Source organism: Scylla paramamosain, unplaced genomic scaffold (genome assembly GCF_035594125.1).
Source record: "Scylla paramamosain isolate STU-SP2022 unplaced genomic scaffold, ASM3559412v1 Contig15, whole genome shotgun sequence".
NCBI classification, from domain to species: domain Eukaryota; kingdom Metazoa; phylum Arthropoda; class Malacostraca; order Decapoda; family Portunidae; genus Scylla; species Scylla paramamosain.
The window spans coordinates 963,734-987,452 of NW_026973680.1; the positions used below are offsets into that span (position 1 = coordinate 963,734).

The 23,719-nt window shown below is 43.2% G+C and overlaps 1 protein-coding gene across 18 annotated transcripts in view; it reads left to right on the plus strand.

Moving 5' to 3' along the window:
• The first annotated feature begins 467 nt into the window (after positions 1-467).
• The window catches only part of LOC135097250 (uncharacterized), a 76,189-nt gene continuing 52,937 nt past the window's right edge, over positions 468-23,719 (plus strand). For 5 of the 18 annotated variants that reach the window (XR_010265506.1, XR_010265503.1, XR_010265507.1 and 2 more), the window contains exon 1: positions 13,891-14,004. Coding sequence is in view for 1 of the 18 variants with exons in the window: in XM_063999051.1 (XP_063855121.1) it covers positions 13,989-14,004 (16 nt within the window). In the remaining 17 variants the exon portion in view is untranslated. Of the gene's footprint in view, positions 729-2,335; positions 2,554-13,889; positions 14,005-23,719 lie in introns of those variants that run through there. The other 13 variants (XR_010265511.1, XR_010265512.1, XR_010265514.1 and 10 more) reach the window with 10 other exon arrangements.

Consider the following 23,719-nt stretch of genomic DNA (forward strand, 5'->3'; position numbering starts at 1 on the left):
TTAATATTACTTCCGGCCTTCTACTTTTAACACTCCTAAAAATGAATCCTAGTACCCTATTTGCCTTGTTTCTGGCTTCTATGCATTGTTTCCCTAGACGGAGTTCAGAGCTAACTATAACTCCTAAATCTTTCTCGTACCCTGTACCTACCAGAGTTTGGTTGTCTAATGTGCACCTATTGTGTGGGTTTCCTCTACCTACGCTAAGCGCTTTGCATTTATTGATATTAAATTGCATTTGCCATCTATCCGTCCATGTGTGCTGCAATGTTAGGATCCCATCACAATATATGCTCTGACAAATATTTGGTGTCACCGAAAACTTTGACGCTGAATGAACATCTTCTTTAGTATTTAAATACAGAAAATATTTCACGTTGAAAGGCACCAGTCTGGGAGGGAAGGGAGAGAGAGAGTGAGAGAGGAAGAGAAGGAGGGAGGTATTGAGGGAGGACAGTGTGACAAGCTGTGACAAGACAGGACTACCAACCCTTCCTACGTCTGTCACCGCCTGTGCATTTCTAGTATCTCTTTCTATACCTAACGCTCTCTCCTTTTCAATGGCCATGATGGAAGTTCTACAAGGCAGCATCAAACTCCTGACAGTCCTTCATACATCTGTCACCACTTGTGCGTACATTTCTCTACCTATAACGCTATCTCCTACACCTCTCCCAGTTGGATAGCCACGATGGGGAATTCTACAAGGCAGCATGAACTTCATGAAGGTACAAAAACAAGGGATTATCATTACTATAACAAGCCCAGATAATTTACAGTAAAGCCAGCTATTAGCAAATGTCTAATGGTTTCTTTACAGTGTGGTTTGCCAGTGGGTTAGAAACAATTAATTTAACGATTTGTCACCTCAACTCACACCATAGCTGCCATTTTCTTAGCGTGATGTTTTCTTGTTGTTTTTGTTTTCATAAAAGTTTCTATGTGGAATAACTCAGCCCAGTGGATACACGTAGCACCTCGTTACGTTTTCTGAGACAAAATGTGGTATGCAGGAAAAAGAAATGTGTGGTTTCAGTGCTTGGTTTATTTTATTTCTGTGGAGTGTAGGTTTGATATCGTCGTGCAACATGCGATGAAACCAGTGTTCAGTTTGAGTGCGGTTGAAAATTGTTATGCAAACACTGTTTATTTAGTGTCAGTGTACGTCGCTCTCTCTCTCTCTCTCTCTCTCTCTCTCTCTCTCTCTCTGCTAGCAGATATTTCCCATCTATATAATCAGGAATTAACAGAGGAACGGAAAAACACCCGATGGAGAGAGAGAGAGAGAGAGAGAGAGAGAGAGAGAGAGAGAGAGAGAGAGAGAGAGAGAGAGAGAGAGACGAATTTACTTTAACGTAGCTTCATTTCCGTCATAATATCATTACCTTCGTTATCAAAAAAAAATTTATCTTGTCTTGACAACTCTGAGATGTATGCTTGACACTGTGTGTGTGTGTGTGTGTGTGTGTGTGTGTGTGTGTCTGTGTGTGTGTTCTGGATCTGTGTGTACTTTGGAATAATGTTTGGTGTTAGGTATTGAAAGCTTTGACGTGGTAGATGACAGATGACTTTTGTTTGAGTTAATTCGTGCAGACATTGTGCTTCCAAGCCTAGGACGAGCGTGTGTGTGGGAGTAGGAGGGTAGGAGGGAAAGGGGAAGGGTAGGACGGGGGATCATAGTGGAGCAAAGGACTAGACAGGACATATATATATATATATATATATATATATATATATATATATATATATATATATATATATATATATATATATATATATATATATATATATATGTTACAGTCAATACCTGAATCCAGACAATTTGTAAAGTGACTTATTTTTTCAGGCAATTTGTGAACTGCCTGGTTAGGTTAGGTTAGGTTAGGTTAGGTTAGGTTAGGTTAGGTTAGGTTAGGTTAGGTTAGGTTAGGTTATAACCTAACCTAACCTAACCTAACCTAACCTAACCTAACCTAACCTAACCTAACCTAACCTAACCTAACCTAACCTAACCAGGCAGTTCACAAATTGCCTGAAAAAATAAGTCACTTTACAAATTGTCTGGATTCAGGTATTGACTGTAACATATATATATATATATATATATATATATATATATATATATATATATATATATATATATATATATATATATATATATATATATATATATGTGTGTGTGTGTGTGTGTGTTTTGGATCAGTTTCATGTTTCAATATATATACTTTTGACACTGCCATATGAATGTATGTATGTATGTATATGTATGTATTGCATGTATGTATATCCTTTATCTGTAATCATACATTTACAGATAAACGTTCACCTTCCGCAGGTATGTCGTGGTGGAAGAGTTGGTAGCCCTGCACATGTCCATCCGAGAATTACGTCACAGGTGGGCACAAGCCGCAGTCATTCGCCGGCGCCTCCCTGCAGTCTTAGGTAGCAGCGGCGATGCGTAGTGCTGTTGCTTTGTACTGAGTGAGCGTGAATGAACCCTCGTGACGATATATGGTGATGGACGTGTGGGCCTTTACGTTGTGGAAACAGAAGGTGAGATTTGTCTTGATTTCCACCGTAGTATGAGTTAAATTGAGGTGAAGGAGTGAGAACTATGCGGGTAGTTAGTGGGTAGGCTTGTTTGGTAACGTCTTGTCTGGACTCTTGAAGCTCTCTGGGAGTTGTAATTAATGTTAATGCTTTGTTGCTTATTAAACTTAATGATCCCAGAGGCAATATCGTACATGTGCAAGGTAGGTGTGATTGCAGGGAGTGGTGTTACGTTGGAAGTAGGGGGCAGGAAGAAAACCCACACGCACGCTCTCTAGCTGTATTTCACGAAGGCGAGTAAACAGCAATACATATAGGAAATATAGGCGGACAGGCGTACAGGTGAAAGTAGGCAGACATGGGCATGAGAGGTCAGGCGCGCAGCTGCTCTCTGGCTTCCCTGTTTCGGCAGGTTCGTAAATCACCTCGCACACCCTCGCTTCCCCACCTCCACGTGAATCCACTCATTACATACATACTTATCAAGCAATTACAACGTCACTGAGTACAAATCGGGCATAGTATTCTGGTCGTTACAGTGGGAAAACAGTGGTGGTGGTGACTATCGGAAGAGCGAAGTGACGGAACAAGCGGTAGCGGACAGGAGTACCAACCTTTGCGATACATCTGTGCTCTGCTTCCATTTTCAATTTCGTATATTCTATTTCAGTGTGTCTCAAACGATGTTCTGCCGTACCACTCACTACTGTATTTAGTCGTTTCATTCATTTTGTTGTTCAGAGTGAAGAAGATTGTAAAAATGTACTTTTAAGGCATTACAATATTTGCCAGCGCTGAATCGTATTTCGGATATGTTGGCACCCTTAAATGTCGATGCAAATATAACACGTAGGTAATAAGACTAATGGAATTCTGCCATAAGTACTGCTTATTTGCTATGTGTGAAGTGACAGAAGCACGTGCAAATCTTATTCTGAATCTCTACTTTCGAAATAAAAGATACGTGTTCATGCTGATTAAAGTGGGAGAGAGGAAAGGGAGGAGAAGGATAGAAGGATCTCGTCTCCTCGACTTTTAAAGCTCCCTCCCTCTGGCTCGTTACTTTGTGGTGTTTATTCGATGTTTGTTCAGCTTAACTGTTCCATTGGCATTATCTATTAAGTAAGGAAGATACTATAGCAGTGGTGTAGTACTGATTGATCTGATGGTGGTTATCTATGCTAGTGGAGAACCACCTGCGCAGTAACTGTTCCCCTCAACAAGTCTCATTTTAGCGTAAATCAGATTATGTCACGATTGCGTTGTTGATGAATGGATATCCGCACTCTCTTCTCCTCTTATTTTCCATTCCATTTCGACAGTACCTTTTGTAGAGGACGGTGATGTCTTGGGGTGTGTTGGCAGAGGTGCGAGTCGCCATCATGGCTGACGTCATCAAGTCTGCTGGGGAGAAAAATAATGCTGCTTCGCTGTTTTTTTTTTTATTCCACTAACTTATTACTTATTATTTGTGGAAATATAAATTATTTATGTGGAAATAGAAGTGGAAAGAGAGAGAGAGAGAGAGAGAGAGAGAGAGAGAGAGAGAGAGAGAGAGAGAGAGAGAGAGAGAGAGAGAGAGAGAGAGAGAGAGAGTGTGTGTGAGTGTGTGTGTGTGTGTGTACTATCCTCAACCGTATCAAATACTCTGTTCAGTAATCCACCTACATTATCCTGAATCCCCCGCCACACATTACTGTACACACAAGTTCAATTTTCTCTTAATGGAGTGGAGTGAGAGTAAACAGTGAGGTGGAACTTGTAACGTGGCCTTGCTGGGTAGTGGACAGTGGACACCCTGCTGAGTGGCGCTTGATGGGGTGACTGTCTCTCTCTCTCTCTCTCTCTCTCTCTCTCTCTCTCTCTCTCTCTCTCTCTCTCTCTCTCTCTCTCTCTCTCATATTTATATTAGAAGAATCCAACTTTGGGAATGAGAATAGTTCGTTATTTTTTTTTCGTGTTTCTAGTATTTTATTTATGTGGATTTTACTTGAGTTAATTTAATGTCGCTTTGGTCATCTATTTGTGGAAATTTATTTTGTGGAAGTGTGAGGAAGAAGAACAAGCTTATTAATTTAAGAAGGATATTGAAAGCCAGTCATTCTTCCCCTTTCGTGTGATTTTGATATACTTAATCCTTATAACGACTTGCTTATATTGGAGGTTCAGCCTTGCATCATAAGCTTGGAAAGATCAATTATGCAAAGGAGGGAGAGGAATATAATATTAGTTTGGATGCTAGCAGTGACTGATTGTCTTTACCTAATCCTTGTAATTTCAACACTTGGTGATGTTCATACTGGTATGATGTCTTCATTGAATCTTACAGGAGGTCAGAAGTGCTTGCAATGGGATATGACTAGGAAATCTTACAGTATTAAAGTGGTATATTTTTTAATGCTTTCTCAAATACACTTGTTTTACAGAGAACAAGAATGGTGCCTCATATTTTTTAGAACACTTGCGTCAAGGTGATCACGATTAGTACCTTTCAGAGAAGAACAGGGAACAGGGAAAGTAGTTAGGAAGTTACGTATAGTTTGGATGGTGTTGACAGTAGTAGCTATACGTGATGCAGAAAGGCAGGACATTTTTTACGGATATGGTGATAATAAGGAATGGGAGAAACGAGGTCACGTGGGTCATTTTGGAAAGTGGAAAGTAGGTCAAATAAGACAAAGATTCTAGAAAACGGCAGACATTGAAAAAAAAATGAAAATATTGGCCAGAGTATTCATCTGCTGCTGCTGCGGTACTAAAAAAAAAAAAAATGAAAAGCAAAGTTGAGCTTGTTATCGTCACACAAGAGCAGAGGGCTCCAGGACGAGACCTTGTGTTTGTAAGAGTTAAGAAATATAAGTGATCCTCGTAATTAATTCAGTGAGGGTCGTTAGTCTGCCAAAACATGCGGGAGTGAGCACCTGATTAGCCTTGGTAATACGATGATTGGCTGCCGAATAACTCGCCTGTTTAATTCATTCCGTTCGTGCCGCCATCACCACGTGTAGTGCACATGTGGGGAGTCCTGGTGCACTAATTACCATGAGAGAGAGAGAGAGAGAGAGAGAGAGAGAGAGAGAGAGAGAGAGAGAGAGAGAGAGAGAGAGAGAGAGAGAGCAAGCTGTTATTATTATACTCGGAAGCTTAAATATCCTAGTGTAGAGGGGTACTGACCTGTGATTGCCTTTTTAGCGTGCCTCAGCATCAGTGTTTGGTGCTCCCAGCCACCGGCAGTGTGTTGAGACTTAAAAGTGTCCAGGTAACGATGAATTATTTATGGGTCAATATTAAAAAAAAACTGTTTTTTTTATTTGCTTTTCATTCTCTTAGTTGAGGGGCGGGGAACACTTAATGGGTGGATGACCACCATCAGGGCCGCCATTCCACCGCATTCATGGCCACCCTACCCGCGCTCATCCAGTCACGTCCCCTTAGTGCAGCGCCCCTCATCTGTATGTATGCTGAAGAGACACGGAAAAATGAACACTCGTGTCTCTGTGAAATATTGTGCGCCATAAAGTCTCTTGTCCTCAACGGCTTTTTTTTTTATTCCTTCTTATAATAATTATAGAAGAGTCCTCTTGCCACACATAAAACTGGGTATTCATGTATATTGTTACGGTAGGATCAGGAACGTGGAAATAAGGATATTTAACTCTGTGTGAAGTGTTGTGCTGACTAAAGTAGTGTGTAGTGCCTCATCAGATAGCAAGACAGTGTTGGAATGCTTCAGGGAGATAAGGGGAGGGGGGGCGACAGGGATCCAGTATGGAGGAGGAGAGTATTAGGAACCGGAGCCAATGCAAACTTGTTATAGTCACCCTGGAGTGGATTCCAAGGAACGGCTGGTGGACTAAATAAAATTAATTCATATAAGACATAGCCATTGGGGTTTTTTTTTCATGTTGGGAAGGATATTCACTACGATTACCGTATAAAACTGCAACACTTTTTTGTTTTTATCTTGCTACCAAAGCTGTCATTTGTTTACTGACTTACATAACACACTGTTGTTCAACTCTAGACTTTTAATTTTATTATTTATTTTTTTTTATTTTGTCGCTATGATTAAGTGGTTAAATTACGATTTGTTATTAAGGTACAAATGTATATTTGTTACTTCATCACCTGAGTGTGGAGTACAGGTGCATCACAACACCTCCCCACCTGTCACAGTACTTAACACAGGCATGTCTTCCACTAACCACAACAAAAAAAAGAAAAAGAAATAAGTAGATAAATAAAATGAATAAAAAAAGAGGAAGAAAAACGAACCAATCAATTGAAGCAGCCAGAGGCATTCGTGGAGACACAAGACACAGCGCAGTCTGACCCTGACCATTGTCACGCGAACAAAACTGGTGCATTTTTTACTTCAGTTTGAACTGCACCGAATGTGACATGTGGACAAGGACGGCCAGGGAGAACGTGTCCCCACTGAATCTGACTTGGATGAGGACGCACAACATTATCAAACATTTCTACGTCTTATCGCAACATTTCACAGGCTGTAGTAATAGTCATTGTAGTTTTCTAGGTCTTTATTGGGATTTTAATTATTATTTATTGGGATTTAATTATTATTTAACCCAAACTAATTATCAGTGTGGCCTTTGATAACAGGTCTGTGATTAAGCTTGTTCACTGCTTATGACACACAGCTTTGTATGATGAACTACTCTCTCATTTCCTTCCCTTCATTACATAATGGAAAAAAAAAAATTCTTCTACTGTAATTTGCTGTCTTGTACATACGTATGTGATTATTAAAATTGTGTGCAGTACTTTGTGTTGCAAAGTTTAGCGCATTACAGTGAAAAAAAAAAGATCTATTTTCTTTATCGTAGATGCCTGTTATAGTTACATACAGTGCTTTTTAGTGTCATAAACTGCAGCATTAACACAGTAAAATAGCCAAAGAAAACTCTCATAACTCACAAACACGAAGCAGCATGTACACACACGTTCCCCTTGCTCGTGCCGTGTCAGTGTGTGCATGTGATGGCGCGATGCATCTCCCACCAACCTGGACGCCACAGCCTCCTTATTTTTCATTACTGGCGCGTAGAGTGCGGGATAACTCACAGCTTGCAGGGGGAGATTGATGGCACCTGTATACAAGGTGGAAGATTATTAATTTTATACGCGTGGTATACTCGTATTGACAGAGAATTTGTAGGTGGCGTGTTTAGTAGGTAGGAGAGAGAGAGAGAGAGAGAGAGAGAGAGAGAGAGAGAGAGAGAGAGAGAGAGAGAGAGAGAGAGAGAGAGATTAAATGAATGATACTTTGACACAACTACAAGATATGTTATCATTACCGCAGAGAGAGAGAGAGAGAGAGAGAGAGAGAGAGAGAGAGAGCCCCTGGGGAGCTGCACCAGCCCAGGTGCAGAACGTAGCACCATCAAAGACAGTTTCTGAACACATACATTGGCTGGTAGAACGAGTTTGTTACCGTGCAGCCAAGTGTTGAGGGCTGGACCAGGCAGCAGTTCAACACTGCAGTGAATGTATGGTTGCAACAGACAGACAGAGAGAGACTTTCAGATAGAAGGCATTAACAGTGACTTCTTTAGCCTAAATTGTTGTATGAAATATGTAAAGTATATGTACAGCAACTCTGTAAACACATATCATGTAGATTTGTATAAATAAAAAGAGAGAGAGAGAGAGAGAGAGAGAGAGAGAGAGAGAGAGAGAGAGAGAGAGAGAGAGAGAGAGAGAGAGGGTAATTCACATCATACTAAATGGAACGAATAATTTTCAGTATTCATAAACGTTGGTTGTTTTAGGAATAATTTCGTTGGCCAGTGGTTGTTATGTTTTGAGTTAATTCCCTCACCGTCAGTCACGTTCGCGCCAATGCTCCACTCAGAACACTTGTCCCTCTGTGCGTCCCCGGGGCGACAGTTGTTGGGTAGAGGGACGTGAGAAGACACGGGATTTCTCTTGCACGTTGAAAGCTTGGCTGATTGCAAGGACGGGGGATGGTAACATGAACTTGAATATTGCTTGTCCAGTAAATGGCATTAAATCTTACGTTCATTGTTCTTTGGGCCGTAATAAAAACATAGATATATATTCCTATAAAAGTAAAAAGAAAAAAGTATCAATGGTAACGATAAAACAAAATTCTAATGACAAAAGAAAAAATGAAAATAACTGTCCTATGAAGGGTAATTGAAGGCTTCAGTTAATTAGTTAATTTTCATACGAATAATAACGAACACTTAAACATTTTATACTATGAAAAAAAAAAGTCAAACTGAAAATTCATTGGCCTTTCGTTAATACGTCAAGTAAATTAGCCGGTTAATGAAAATATGATCGAGACAAAATACTTGAGCTCGATACTGGATTGCACTTGACGTGTCCATTATTTACCTGTGTTGCACCTCTAATAAATATAAATCTTCAGGTAAAATAATATAACCATTTCTATGCCGTACATGTCAGAGAGAGAGAGAGAGAGAGAGAGAGAGAGAGAGAGAGAGAGAGAGAGAGAGAGAGAGAGTCCTTATATCAGGGTACAATCAAGTAAGGAAGTGACCGCGACCCAACCTGGCAAAAAAAAAAAAAAATGTAAATGAACACACCTGATAAGATGCTTGACCCACTGTCACTCAAGACACGGCGGAAAAAAAAAAAAAAAGAGGAAAACCCAACAATTTTCCAACAATACAGTGATTTTCCTTCATCGCTGTAGGGTTGGGTGAATGCCACTTCCTGATTTCAGCTTAACGAAATCATATCATACCTGGAGGAGAGAGAGAGAGAGAGAGAGAGAGAGAGAGAGAGAGAGAGAGAAGGGGGGAAAGAGAAAGGGGAGGGCTAGGGATTTAGAGAGAGAGAGAGAGAGAGAGAGAGAGAGAGAGAGAGAGAGAGAGAGAGAGAGAGAGAAAGAGAGAGAGAGAGAGAGAGAATGTGTGTGTGTGTGTGTGTGGACAGACGTAGCTTCATATGTGCATTGTGTTTACCAGTAGCTGCTCACACATTTATTATAAGTCAGTGTTAATAAGGAAGCTCTGAGACACACGGCCTTTCATCAGGAGTCATTAGCCACTCCCTCGCTGAAGTGGGCTTTATCTAGGCGTGTGATGCATGTGACACTCAGCTCTTCAGTCACAAGTTGACGGTGTTCTTTTGGGAGCACTGAATGATTATTTAATGTCTAAGTCCATTATGCTTTGCTCTTCTGTTGGACCGGTTGACTGTTGAATGTCTCAGCTGAAGTTATTTTCGCCGATGCTCGCTGGATGGACTTTGTTGTATTGGGACATAATATCTGCTGAGTGTCGGCACAGTATTTTGATCTTGTGTGATTAGGTTACCTTCGTTATGCTAATGGTCGCATTCTTCCTGTGGTTCAGTTTGTCTTTGCTGTGTGGTGCTGGTGGCGATGGTGGTTTCTGTCACAATTACCAACAATTTCGTCGCTTGGCCGGAGTGTCGTCTCCAAATCAAGCATGCCATCACCACTATTTAGCGATGTCAGGTTGTTTTAATATTAACTTCGTCTGACATTTTCTTACAAATTTACTATTCTCAGTAAGTGGCGTCTTGCCTCAGCTGTGCCTCCGTGCTGGCAGGGTGGCAGCGTGCTCATGAGTCCAAATTTTCGAAAATTTTTTTTCTTCTTGACCTTTACCATGTTTATTCTTGAGTTCGTGTGTGTGCGCGTCCTTGAAATTAAATCCGTATTTCTTGAGCTCTGATATTACTTTGCAATACATGACCCAACCGATGTAAAAAGTCAATCGGCGTATCAATAAATCTAGCTATCTACGTTTACTGTGAGGTACGACAACCTGCCCCACGCGTTGCGGCCACCCAGGAACAAATGCTTCGATAGTGAGCAGTGTAATGTATCGTATATTTGTAGTTATAGGGAGAGACTACAGTTACTCGTATTTAAAAAACTGAACCAAAGCAATCGTGAGCAAGTGAGTGAAAGGTCGCTCCGCCATCTCCACAGAGCCGGTCGTGCAGTTGTGTGTGAATGTTATAAACAAGTGTGAAAGCTGCTGCAGTGAAGCTCCCAGCACTGTCCGTCAAGCCCCAGCAAACATTATGGCGTGGAAAGCGAGCGTTGGGTCTACACTTTCCAATCCCGCGCGTGACTGTCAAGTAATCAGTCCACTGACACACCGCGCCGACACGCTGCTTACCATGACGCCCTACACACCTTGACACGCTGCACATGACACACAGCATGTTGCGTCTGGCGCAGTGATGAGACCTTTCCCACTCTGAATAACTTCAGTGTGGGGTTGTTATCGCACTAGTAAAATGCAGCTGCAGGGTTTTTGTTCTCGGCAGTGAACAGCGTTAGGCGGCTTGCTCTGCAAATTGGCGAAACTTCCTGTCCGCACGACTGTCACGAGGCCCGCAGGTCTGGTGCAGTGCTCATTGCCGCCCTTGGCTGTAGTGGTGGCGTCGTCTTGATGCGCTTCGGGCTGTGAAGGCTGCAGGAGTGAAACCTGTGTGTCCGATCTGGGTCTGATCTGCTCACCCGCCGTACTGACGCTTCGGTTGCCACGGCGTCTCCTCTGGCTTACGGGAAAATGGTCTGGTACAGGTTTAAAATATAATGTGGAAAGACGGCAATGAAAGCAGCAAGTGGGATCAAATCAGTCGAAGTCTCTAGTGCTTGTAGTTTTATTTCTGTTCAATAAAACCGTCGCGAAAAGGTTTATGTGACTGAAAAAAAAAAAACATGGGAAAGAAAGAGATAAGATTATGTTGAAATGAAAAATAAAATGGTGAGGTGCTTCAAGGGAATATTGAACTCTTCTCACACCTCAAAAAAAAAAAAAAAAAACTCGCATCTAGGAAAACCAATGTAGTGAATAAATAGGAGAGAAAAAAAAAAACATGAAATTAAATGAGATCAGAACCATTAAACTGTGGATGAAAAAGAAGGAACATCCAGAGAGAGAGAGAGAGAGTGAGAGAGAGAGAGAGAGAGAGAGAGAGAGAGAGACGCCAGTAGACCTGAAAAAAAGATATGGAATGCCATGCAAAGGGAGGGGTAAGGGAAGTGAAAAGGAACGAGAGAGAGAGAGAGAGAGAGAGAGAGAGAGAGAAGAGAGAGAGAGAGGAGAGGGAGAGAGAGAGAGAGAGAGAGAGAGAGAGATGATGAAAAGAGTGATGAAAAGAGATCAAAGAGGACTGAAGAGACGAGATTTTTCCCATGCAGTAGAAGAGAAGAGTTGAGGTGACAAGAGGAGGAGGAGGAGAGGTGAGGAGGAGGAGGAGAAGAGAGTAGAATGTCTATTGCTCCTTCGTCAGGTAATTCCCGTCGCGGCGTCAGTGGCAACGGATGTGACTTTTCTGGTGTTTTTTTTTTTTTTCAATTTTTTTCAACTAATTTCATCGGTTGGGACGTGCAGGTGTGAGGAAGAGGGAGTGTGGTGTGTGGGAAAGGCAAGGAGGCGGGGCAGGTGTGAGGCATGATGTACTGTTAGGTAGGACAGGATACAGTGCGTGTGCGGGGATCTTGTTAACTCTTTTGTATAAAGCTGAGATTGAATAACAGTTGTCTCGTTAGGAAAAAAAAATAATTAAATTAATGTAGCAGTGTGGGTAAAGCCCCACTCACTTTTAATGTATTGCTGTCCTTCATCCCATATTTCCCTCTCTATATAGTGTTCTTCTTTACTTCCCCCACTCTTTTCTTTCCGTTCCGTTCCGTTGTCTCGTTTGTTCGTGATGCGTCAAGATAACAATACCATATGCTTTGTTTAATGTAAGCTTATTTCAGTGTAAGACGAGTTTGTTTCCTAATGTTACCAGCTCTCTCTCTCTCTCTCTCTCTCTCTCTCTCTCTCTCTCTCTCTCTCTCTCTCTCTCTCTCTCTCATCTCTCCTCTCTCCTCTTTGATGCCTTCTGATGTTACGTATTAACAGCTTCACAATCGCAGCTGCTCGGTACATTTCTAATAATCCCAGAGCTATTAAGAAGATGAAGTGTGTGATACTGAAGGTCTTGGCTGTGCTCCCTAGTGATGATCCAATAATTTTTAATAGAAACCCTTCATTCGTGTAACATTATCGATTAAAGCAGTGAAGTGGTGCAGCGCAGAAAGGACAGGTACGTGCGCGTATATATGATAAAGCGCACGGCTGGCTGGGTAGAGCTGTCTGGTGGTTGTGGTTGTGATAGGGTGCCAGTCGAGTGTAGTGCTAATGTGGCGTGGTGACGTGTGGTGCGGTGTTTCCGTGTTGATTCCTGGTGTGACGGGATGAGTAGCTACACCATCACTTCTGGATACTACTATTGCCGCCACCATTACCACCGACAACAACGGCAATGAATATACAAAAATATCATCACCAACATTATCATAAACTAGCAATCCCTTGTACAGTACATTACAAGAACACCACCACTACCACCACCACCACCACCAAGACGCCAAGCAAACGTTCCTTGACAATGCCGCTAATGTGAAAAGAAATGCTCGGAATTCCTTGCTACATTTTATAGCGCATTTTCTACCACGCCATTACACAGAGCAGTAAGTCACGGGGTCACGCCACACTAACGACAAGGCAACAACACAAATGTGTGTTCATAACTTGGTGTCTGAGCTGCTAAACTGACTCACCGACATCATGTCAACAAAAAGAGAGAGAAAAAAAGGGAATGGTAGCCAGTGTGTTTTAGCTTAATGATAACAATACTATGTGTCACACCAAAAAACATGTATGCCTCTTATCTTTCAGTAATAATGGCATCTATGTATGTATGTATGTATGTATGAATGAATGTATGTATTCAGCCAAAGGTCACACGGTAATGATAAGAATGGAGGTATGAGAGTATAGTAGGAATAGAAAAAAAAAACAAAAAAAAAAAACAGTACAAATATTGTATAATCAGCGATTGTGCATGATTCCAGTGGGGGGTTCTGTAAAAGTTCACATTCCATTCACTCTACGAGCCCGTCCTAACATGTCCACAGTATAGCGAACGATAATTGACGCCTCTGGACCGGACGTGTATGGTGAGACATGTACGTGACTGAACCACACACACATACACACACACATACACACACACACACAGAACATGTTTATCATAGTTTCCATTAAATTATGAAAGAGTTGTGAAAAATACTAATTCTCTGTATGCTCATCCAGTAGAGTATTTGAATTCGCCATGTTAGATATGAAGTGAAGCGCGACAAATTGTGCTCTCTCTCTCTCTCTCTCACTAACACTCGTACAGGCTCGCTGCTTCTCTGTCTCACAGCAGTACACCCTCGGCTCGGTCAAGACAAAAGACTCGTGTTTGATTCCCGGGACAGGGAGGCGAAGCTTCTTTCATCTCGAGGCAGTGTTTGCCCGGCGCCAGACTTCACTACCGGGGGAGCGGGAATTAGCCTCACCCGCGCTTCTCTCCAGGGAAGAAAGGGTTCAGTGTTGTTAATAACGATGGCCCCGGTTCGTGGTAGGTGAATTTTTGTTGATGTAAGCTGAATATATTGATCATAATAACATTAGTAGTCTGGTGGTGTATTGGTGAGCACGCTTGAGTCACATGGATCTTCTGGCCCTCCCAGCCTTCGTTCCCTTTGCCCACCAGTGTCCCTGCCTCACCCCTCCTTCCCTCCCTCTCTCCCTCCCTCCCTCCCCTTACGAGAACGGGACACAACCGCGGCAATAACAGCTTTTCAATAAACCCAATGGTCGGCTGAATATAATGGCATAGCTCGGCTCAATATCCATTTCCTGGCACTCAATGCATCACTGCTTCAGAGCGCCGCGCATGCAGCAAGCAATAAGCCTCTGAGATTCCCTATAAATTTCATCAGAGGCTCCACTACAATGATATGAACGCGGGAAAGGAAGAGGGAAGGGAGAGGAGTCCCTGGTGTGATTCCAGGCTGCTCGCTTACAAGGCGTCTGGCGGTGGCGTGATCAGGGGACACCGGCAGGGAGGCAGGGAGGCAGGGCGTGGGAAGTGTGTGCACCAGCGAAGCGAAAACACGGCCACATTGGAGACTTGTGTGTGAGGCCGCGCTGCCAAAATCATGGACGTGGAAATTTTAATGATGCAGACGAGATGAAGGTCGTTGTGCTGCGCGGCACAGAGAGGGTGTGGTGGGAATGGTGGTGGTGGAGGTGGACAGGGCGTGGGTGGTAAGGGAGTTGGGGGATCGGGGCATTAGGCTGGGGATACTGTAGTCGTGTTGATTACACTACGTGCTATCTTTTTTTTTTATTTACTGTATCTACGTGTGTGTGTGTGTGTGTGTGTGTGTGTGTGTGTGTGTGTGTGTGTGTGTGTGTGTGTGTGTTTATAAAAGCAGTGATAGTTGCAGTAATAGCTATTGGTTGCAGCGTCGTGCCTCACATGCAACAAAATAATCACAGGTGACCTGCATTCTCAGCCACACACACGTCATGCTCGGCCTTTAGGCAACAAGTAAAAAAGGAACTTTTATTTTACTAAGTATATATATATATATTATAATATATTTATATATATATTATATATATATATATAATATATATATATATTATATATATAAATATATATATAATATATATATATATATATATTATATATATATATATATATTGTACCAGTCTTAACCCTTTCATTCCGTGTGATCATATATGAACGATTGCATCAGTGCGTCCGTAGCGACGGCAATCGTTCCCCGTAATCAAGAATTTTCGCGCCTCAATTTTGAGCTCCAAGCGCGGTTTCTCGAGTCAGATGGCGCGTGGAAGTGTGTGGCATCTGTTTTCCACCCGTAGTGTTGCCACTAGCTCTGTATATTTAGCGGTAACTAAGCTATTCTCCCATTCTGCACCCCCATCAAGCCATGCCTGGTTCCCAAGGAGCCTACTTTCCCTGGAGAAAATTCCGTATCCAGAAACCAGTATATCATTGACTGTAATGTTCATTGTAATAAGTTAATCATCATTTTATCTGTAAAACTTAAGTAACCTCTAAACACACATAGTCACAAATGTACACATAGCTTATCCAACAATAAAGCACTAAGGCCACAAGTTGAAAGCAATGTATGCCACAGCAAACCGGACGCTCGGTGACTGTAACCTTCTCCTATATTTCTGTATTTCGTACTTACCCTTGTCCCCCCCCCTGCACTGTATTTCATCCCCCTTTCTTAATAAAATGTTTAAAATGTTTTAAAATGTTTTAAATGTCCCATTCTGAGGGCGACACTTGGCAACCCCAGCGACCCGCCGTGTGGAAAGCACCCTGATAAGAGCCGAGGGACCTGATAAGAGCGAAGGACACGGACAGCCTGATAATAGGGGAAGCATCTCAGAATCCTTCCCTATTATTGTGTGTGTGTGTGTGTGTGTGTGTGTGTGTGTGTGTGTGTGAGAGAGAGAGAGAGAGAGAGAGAGAGAGAGAGAAGAGAGAGAGAGAGAGAGAAGAGAGAGAGAATGTTATTTGCTTGAAACTTGATATATACTCTCTCTCTCTCTCTCTCTCTCTCTCTCTCTCTCTCCTCTCCTCTCTCTCTCTCTCTCTCTCTCTCTCTCATCTCCTCTCTCTCTCTCTCTCATTTGAAGTGTACAATTTCTCTTTCCAAGATGAGAGAGAGAGAGTGGAGAGAAGAGAGAAGAGGAGAGAGAGAGAGAGAGAGAGATGAGAGAGAGTGTGTGTGTGTGTGTGTGTGTGTGCGTGTGTGTGTGTGTGTCTTCTCCGGGCTGTTTCTGGTTGACAGATCACACCAGCGAGATCCTTGATAAGCCATAACTAACCTTTTCAGAGATTCACATGGAGCTACAAAGTACATCATTGTATTCAGAATAAACACAGAGAAAAAAAATATTAGTATCCAAACAGTCTTCTGACAATTTTCTAGTTTATGATTTTTACCCGTCATGGCTTATGGGAAAATAATTTAATCACCGGAACATAAGGGTTAAGAACGTTGTGATCACGTATACCTCAGAACATCTGACAATAGTCTTACGTATATCTGGCTGTGTGTCTATCTGTCTGTCGGTCTTTTTGTTTTTATGTAGGAGGGACAACAAGGGCAACAAAAAACAGTGAAAAAAAGACTACTACTGAGATTGCCAGACACAATGCGCGGTGTTCGGCTGACTGTTTGTCCCTCGCCTTATGCTTGTTAGTCATGCATGTGTCCCCTGTATTCTCATAAGAAGCAGAAAGAAAGCAAGTAAAGATGCAGTCCCTGGTGAGCCATAACGCCCTCACCACACGCACCGGTGTTGACCAAGACGCTCATCACTTGCTATCATGCCGCGTCGAGGCAACTCCTGCTTCTGCCTTTCCCTCTGCCAAGTCTGCCACTGCCGAGTCTGCCTCTGCCTCTGCAGCCGAGTCTTGGCTGAATGAGTTGTCCTTGCCAGCAGATAGCACGTCAGTGTTATCTGCTGGTGCTCTGACTAGATAAAATAATTAGCTAAGAGCAAAGAAATGTCAAAATTGAGATTCAATTTAAAAGACATTATTGCATTATTTCAAGCCATGAGTTGCTAGGAAGCTTGCGCGTCTTGCTTTGTACCACTGGCACGATGTCTGTGTGTAAACATTATTCAGTGAAGGAAGCGCGCGCCGTAACACCAGCCCTGTCTCTCCTGTGTCTGCTTCACTTTCTCTTTACTGTCATCAATCTTCATATAATTTATTCCCATCTCTGTATTGATGAACATATTCGATACGCTGAGGTGCAATGGCCAGCACAGCGCGGAGGATTAGGAAGATTGATGTGCGGCTTAAATTCTTCATGGACTCATTTTTTGTCGATTAAATATGCAAACTTGTATCGAGAGAGGCAACGCCTGACGCGCTTCTCATTTTTATGTAGGAGTGAATGATGGCTGAAGCACCGGAATTCCGATGCTTCATAAATCGAGGAACTACCTTCTTAGGCTCTTAGGAAGTGTTCCGAGGCTCAATGTGTGAAAGAAGCCGTACTGTACACACAATTTGTGGACTTAAGATAGACCCTGGGAAGCACCTCTTAATTCTTACGCGGATTTATGAGTTATCTATAGGAGGACGCTGTCTAAAACTTTTACAGACGTGCATACACTACAGTGAGTATTTCTCATCATCATGTCAGTGCTCAACACCAAAGTAAAAAAGGAATTATCTTAAACACTAATGCAATAATGTCTTTTACACTTACTGTATTTCCGGCAATGCTTCAGGTTTCTCGTGTCAGTGTGTGTGTGTGTGTGTGTGTGTGTGTGTGTGTGTAATTAGTACTTTGTATGTGCCAAGATATTTGCAGTTTTGCTTTTGTGTGTATTTATTTATTTATTTATTTATTTTATGAACATAAAGGAAGATTGATGGCTAGGTAAGCAGGGAGAGAGAGAGAGAGAGAGAGAGAGAGAGAGAGAGAGAGAGAGAGAGAGAGAGAGAGAGAGAGAGAGAGAGAGAGAGAGAGAGAGACTGTTTTCCAGATTCCAGTGCCTTTAAAACACACACACACACACACACACACACACACACACACACACCTGGTAAATGCTCCCTCTTAATCAACGTCAACAGCGTGTATGTGTGTTGCTTATCATTTTTTCCTCCGCCTTTACCTCCACTTGTTCCTTTCTTTTCCTCCTTTAACATTCCTCCTACTCCTCCTCTTCCTTCTCCTCCACCACCACCACCACCACCACTGATGCCTCGCGCCTTATCACCTTTCATCTCTGCCGTCACGTTTTCTTTGCACGATGTATGTTGCATTACTTTTTAAAATTTAAGAGTTTTTTGTGCCATTAATTTATTCTTATCTATTCCATCGACGAAAATACCTGGCGCGAAAATCCCTTAGTGTAACTCTCTCTCTCTCTCTCTCTCTCTCTCTCTCTCTCTCTCTCTCTCTCTCTCTCTCTCTCTCTCTCTCTCTCACATCAGTGTATTTCAGTTCTCTTTTGACAGGATATTTTCGCGGAGTTTAAGAGTCCCTGCGTTGTTTTGTTTGCCCTTCTCCCCAAATCCCTGTGTCAGTCTCACTTTTCTCGCCTGCCGCTCTGTCCTCTCCTTTCTGCCTCCCTCTTTTATCTCCTCTCGCAGTCCGTCCCTATTTCGCTTCTCCCTCCTGCCTCGCCACGCCTCCGCATTCCCCGAACTGGGAGTCGCTGTGGCAGAGGGCGCAGGACTCTCTCGGGCGCCACCAAGCAAAGATTCAGTGCACGTCTTTTGTGGTGGTGGTGATGGTGGTGGTGGTGATGGTGGTGGTCGTGGTGGTGGTGGTGGGACACGCGTTTTTCTCCTCCACTTTTGTAGCTTTGTGTGTGAATGAAGAACAGATTTAGTAAAGAAAGGTGTTGTTGTTGTTGTTGTTGTTGTTGTTGTTGTGGAGTTTATTAATGATATTTCTACCGGTGCGATTTGTTATTATGTGATTCTTCATCTTTTCTATTGAGATATTTTCTCATATTGTGTATCTCTTTATCTTGTGAAGAAAAAGACGGCGGCGCTGAATTTTGTTCACTTTCTCAATGAACGAAATAATTTCCAGGAGAGAAAACGCCCAAGTGTGTGGAATATCAGTGGACTCTGACTGTCTCTGGTATTCTTTCAAGGCAGAATTGTGTCCACATTTAAGAGTGAGTTGCCACTTAAATGGTGGAGTCGTTTTGGAAACTCATCAGGGATAAACGTGTTCGGTGTAAGAGATTCCACCTTTAAAGAGCGTGGTGGTGGCAAGAGTTCACACAGGAATATTGCATCAGGGGAGGAGTCTTGCACATCATAGCTCAGTGACAGCGAGGGGAGAGGAGGGCGAGCTACAGCTGGGAGAAGCGAGTGGAGGGGAGTGAGGGAGCTGTCAGCAATGTCAGAGGTCACGGAGGAGGGATAAAAGGGGAGAGGCGTCAGGTAAGAGGCCTTTCCCTGTCTTAGGCCTGAAACGCTTCCCTCTCACCACAACTGTTTTCAAAGGTCACAAAGGTCATTAGCCGAATATTGAAGAGTGATTCTCCAGTTGATAATGTAGAAATCTTGTTAATCTATCACGAGAATCATAAAAAAAATAAAAGATGAAAATTTTTTTAACCTTATCTAAGAGCCTATTGAAAGTAGTGGAGTTTCTGGCAGAAATGTCTCATAATTCGGGTTTTAGTATGTTACCAAAGGTTTGAGGTGCCGTGTCCTGTCCTTTTTAGCAAATAAAATCTTAAGAGAGCGTCGGATGAGGATGCTGTTTTGGCAGTGAATGTTTGATACCCCGAGCTAACTGGCAAAAATATGCTTTGGTCTCGTGTCTTCATAATAGAGGTAATGTAAACTTGCTAAAATTTACGAGTACAGGCACTGGCAGCGAGACTAGATGTCGTCATGATGGATACCCCGCCCACTCATCCTTTCGTGGCGTCGATGTGAGGTTAAGTAGGACCTGAGAGAAATCACCCATCCAACCAGCATTTCTGTCGTTTTGCCTCACTTACACACACACACACACACACACACACACACACAGTATCCTTGGCGCCCAGTCCCCCCGAGCCTCGCACAGTTAAGCCGAAGGTAACAATTTTCTGTCTCTCCCTGTCAGTATTTAGCATAATTTCTAGGGTTTTCCAGGTGTTTCCAGGTGTTTTCCTAGACTCCTATGCGGAGTAGGGGGTGGTGGAGGGGAGATTTGGAGTATGAGGGGTATGGAAGAGGAGGAGGAGGTAAGGAAAGGAAAAGACGAGGAAAAAAAACTTTTCGGCAACATATTATTATTTTCCTTTTATTGATGGAATTGGCATAGTTTTGATATTTAACTTATTAACAGAAAAACATACTAAGTTATAATATATAATATGATCTGTTCTAGCTGTGCTGGTAAAGGAGCTGGTAAAGGAGACCCGAGGCTTGGTTGCATTTCTTGTTTGTTTGGTGTTGGGTGTCTTGTTTGTTTTGTCCTTGAGTTAGACGCGTATTCACCACCATCGCTCACCTCTTATCCCATTCTTTGTCAACACCACGTATTATTCCATACATCACCAGGCCCGCCCATCACTGCCACTACTCCTCTCATCACGTCTCACCGCCCGTGCCTCCGCCTGCAGTTACTCGGGGTGGCAGGGGGGAGAGGGGGGAGTAGAGGGAGTGTTCTGGGCAATCACGTGTTGCCATATTGGAAAAGTTAGTTATTTAAGTGCAGTTAGGGAGTATAACTGGAACATTTCAACCAAAGCCTATTGTAGTGCCAGCCAACTCTCTTTTACCCCCACGAAGAGAGAGAGAGAGAGAGAGAGAGAGAGAGAGAGAGAGGGTACATTCTTATTGGTAAAGGCGACAGAACTTGTTGTTTTTCATTTAGAAGTTTCCTGCATCTCAGTTATAGTCTCTCTCTCTCTCTCTCTCTCTCTCTCTCTCTCTCTCTCTCTCTCTCTCTCTCTCTCTCTGTCGCCCACCTGCAGCCACACATCCCGCCTCACCTCGCCACCCACCTCCACCCGCACATCCCCACCCCGCCTCGTCCGCCACCCACCTGCACCCACACACCCCCGCCTCGGCCTCCGTGATTTGCTATAACCTGTACCTATTTTCTTTATCCTGCCGATTGCAAATGAAACTCTTAATGGCTATGTGTTGAGCGTAATAAGTGAACTTCCCTCCCTCCCTCCCTCCCTCCCGCACCCTCTCCCGCCCCTCCTCCTCAGTACCGGCGTGTCATTAGCGGCCTAATGAGACAGAAACAAGTGGACAAAACAAATGTCAGAATATATACCATTTAGCACGCCGCCTCAGGTGTCGTGCCCCGCCATGTTTACAGAAGTGGGCCTAAAATTAATATTTATTTTTATTTATCCATTTGTTTATTTACTTTTTCCTTTCCTGTCGCATTCTCTCTCTCTCTCTCTCTCTCTCTCTCTCTCTCTCTCTCTCTCTCTCTCTCTCTCTCTCTCTCTGTCTGCCTTACCAGTCATGGTTTTGAAAGCTTCCGCAACTCAAAACATGAAGATTAGATTTGCCTTGATGCCGTTGACCTTTTGGCTGCGAGGAAAAGGGAGCGATTAAGAGAGTGGAGGACAATATATATATATATATATATATATATATATATATATATATATATATATATATATATATATATATATATATATATATATACGCACAGAGTGTGTGAGTGTGTGTGTGTGAAGGAAGACAATGACAGAACAAACACATAAAAATGAATCATTACAAACAAAAATAGACGCAACGTAATCCGAACAGAGAGAGGTTAGGGACAATGGAGCTGCCCTCAGAAGCCAGTCTACTGAAGGGGCGGTGCTGGTGGCGGTGATAAAGGTAGTGGTGGTGAGGGTGCGTCGGGGATTCACGGGCGAGTGGAGGCTGAGTCACGAATTGGGGTGTCGGAGAGATGCAAGACAACCAGCCAGGCGTGAGGGGGAGAAAGGTGCCGTGAAGTTGTGGTGTTTGCAGCTCACAGGCTCTCCACTGCAATTTCTACGCCGTATTTAAGTCAAAGCTGGCTCGTCATCAGCTCGACACTCTTAATGCAATAAATATGCACACATAAAAAAAAATACAGTAAGGTTGTACTCAGGTAGAATATAACAACCATGCTGACAATCCCTTTTCTTTGCAGGTAAGTGTGCCGTCACCTGTGTTCACGGAGGTCAAGGTAAGAAGCCACTGACCCACCACTCCTGCCCGCCACTTCGTCTGCTCGCCTTCACTTGGGTCCGCTGGAGATTTTTCATCGCTTTCGTTAAGACCTTGATTCGAGCAGAAAAGCTTTGGTCTTCCGCGAGTCCATAGTAATTGCGACCCGTCTGAATTAACTAGCAGTACTTGGTTTAATTTCGAGCAATACGGCGAGGTCTGAGGTCTGTAAGGATATCTAGCGGGCAGCTCAGCAGCCTATTCACGGCCAGGCAGGCAGACAGAACAACACTCATTACCTCCTCCGGTCAGGGTCCAGAAAAGTTTGTAACGAGGGATCACTGGAGGCTGACAGGCGTTAGCAGAGTTATCTGTGGTGCGTAGGGACTGGCGGAGTTCCGGTACAAACCAATGGGAAATTAAGCACGTTAGTTATCAGAGTCAACGAGTCTGAGGTGAGGAGAGGGGGGAAGGTGTGCACGTTGTGGTTGCCGATAGAGAGAGAGAGAGAGAGAGAGAGAGAATGGTGGGGGAAGGAGAGAATTGCCAATATGACGTGTGGGGAAGTCTGAGTGTGTTGGATGAAAAAAAAAAATAAAGTAAAAACTACTGTGATGATGGTAATTTACTCCGAACGAGACCAAGACGACTTTACTTAAGGAAAATTGCGGCCTTTTAATGTGGAAAACTGCCAACAAACATTTACTGAGATGAGGTGGGCGGGAGAGCCATTACCACGTGTGTGTGTGTGTGTGTGTGTGTATATGTGTTTGGGTTGCCATCTCGTGTCGTTGGTGCTTCGGACAATGAATCCCGTGTTTCACTTTGGGCTTGACTGCTTAAGGAGTCGGCGCAGTGTTCCCAAGTATCGTGTTAACTCCCACTACTGACAGACAGACAGACCGACAGACAGACAGTGTTGCATGTCTCACCGAGCGTCACACAAAGAGCCACGTGCATGCTGCTCATTACCCTCAACTCTTATGACCATGATTTAATTAAAACAGTGAAGGTATAACATGAATCTTTAATTAAATTACTTGCTGTAAACAAGCAATCCTCCCTCGCAAGCGGTCCGCTGTAAAAACACTTAATGACGCGCGCGGCTCTTTGATGTACTCGTAAAAACAGTTTCATATACAAACGAACACGGCGTGTGGTGTGGACCTCCTGCAGGCACAGGCACGGCTATAAACTAGTATATAAGCGAAACGTGTCGCGCCAGACCCGCTAACACATACACGGATCACACAACACAGCCAGCCAGCCACGAGCCAGTGTTGAACAGGCCCAAGACAAGGCTGTTCGCTTCATCATTCTCTCTCTCTTTTTTTCTCTCTCTCTCTCTCTCTCTCTCTCTCTCTCTCTCTCTCTCTCTCTCTCTCTGTTAAAGGTTAGAATAATGTGAAATGTAATGAAAACCTTGCATTTAACGACGAGAGCATTTCACTGTGTGGCGACAGTTGCTCGATGAAAGTAATGAAGGAACATGAACCACAAATTAGGCAAAGTGTTAACATATTGGTGGAGACTGCTTGAGTTAGATATGAAGTAATGGAAACACGTCCGCTCGGGAGAAGCAGTTAATGCA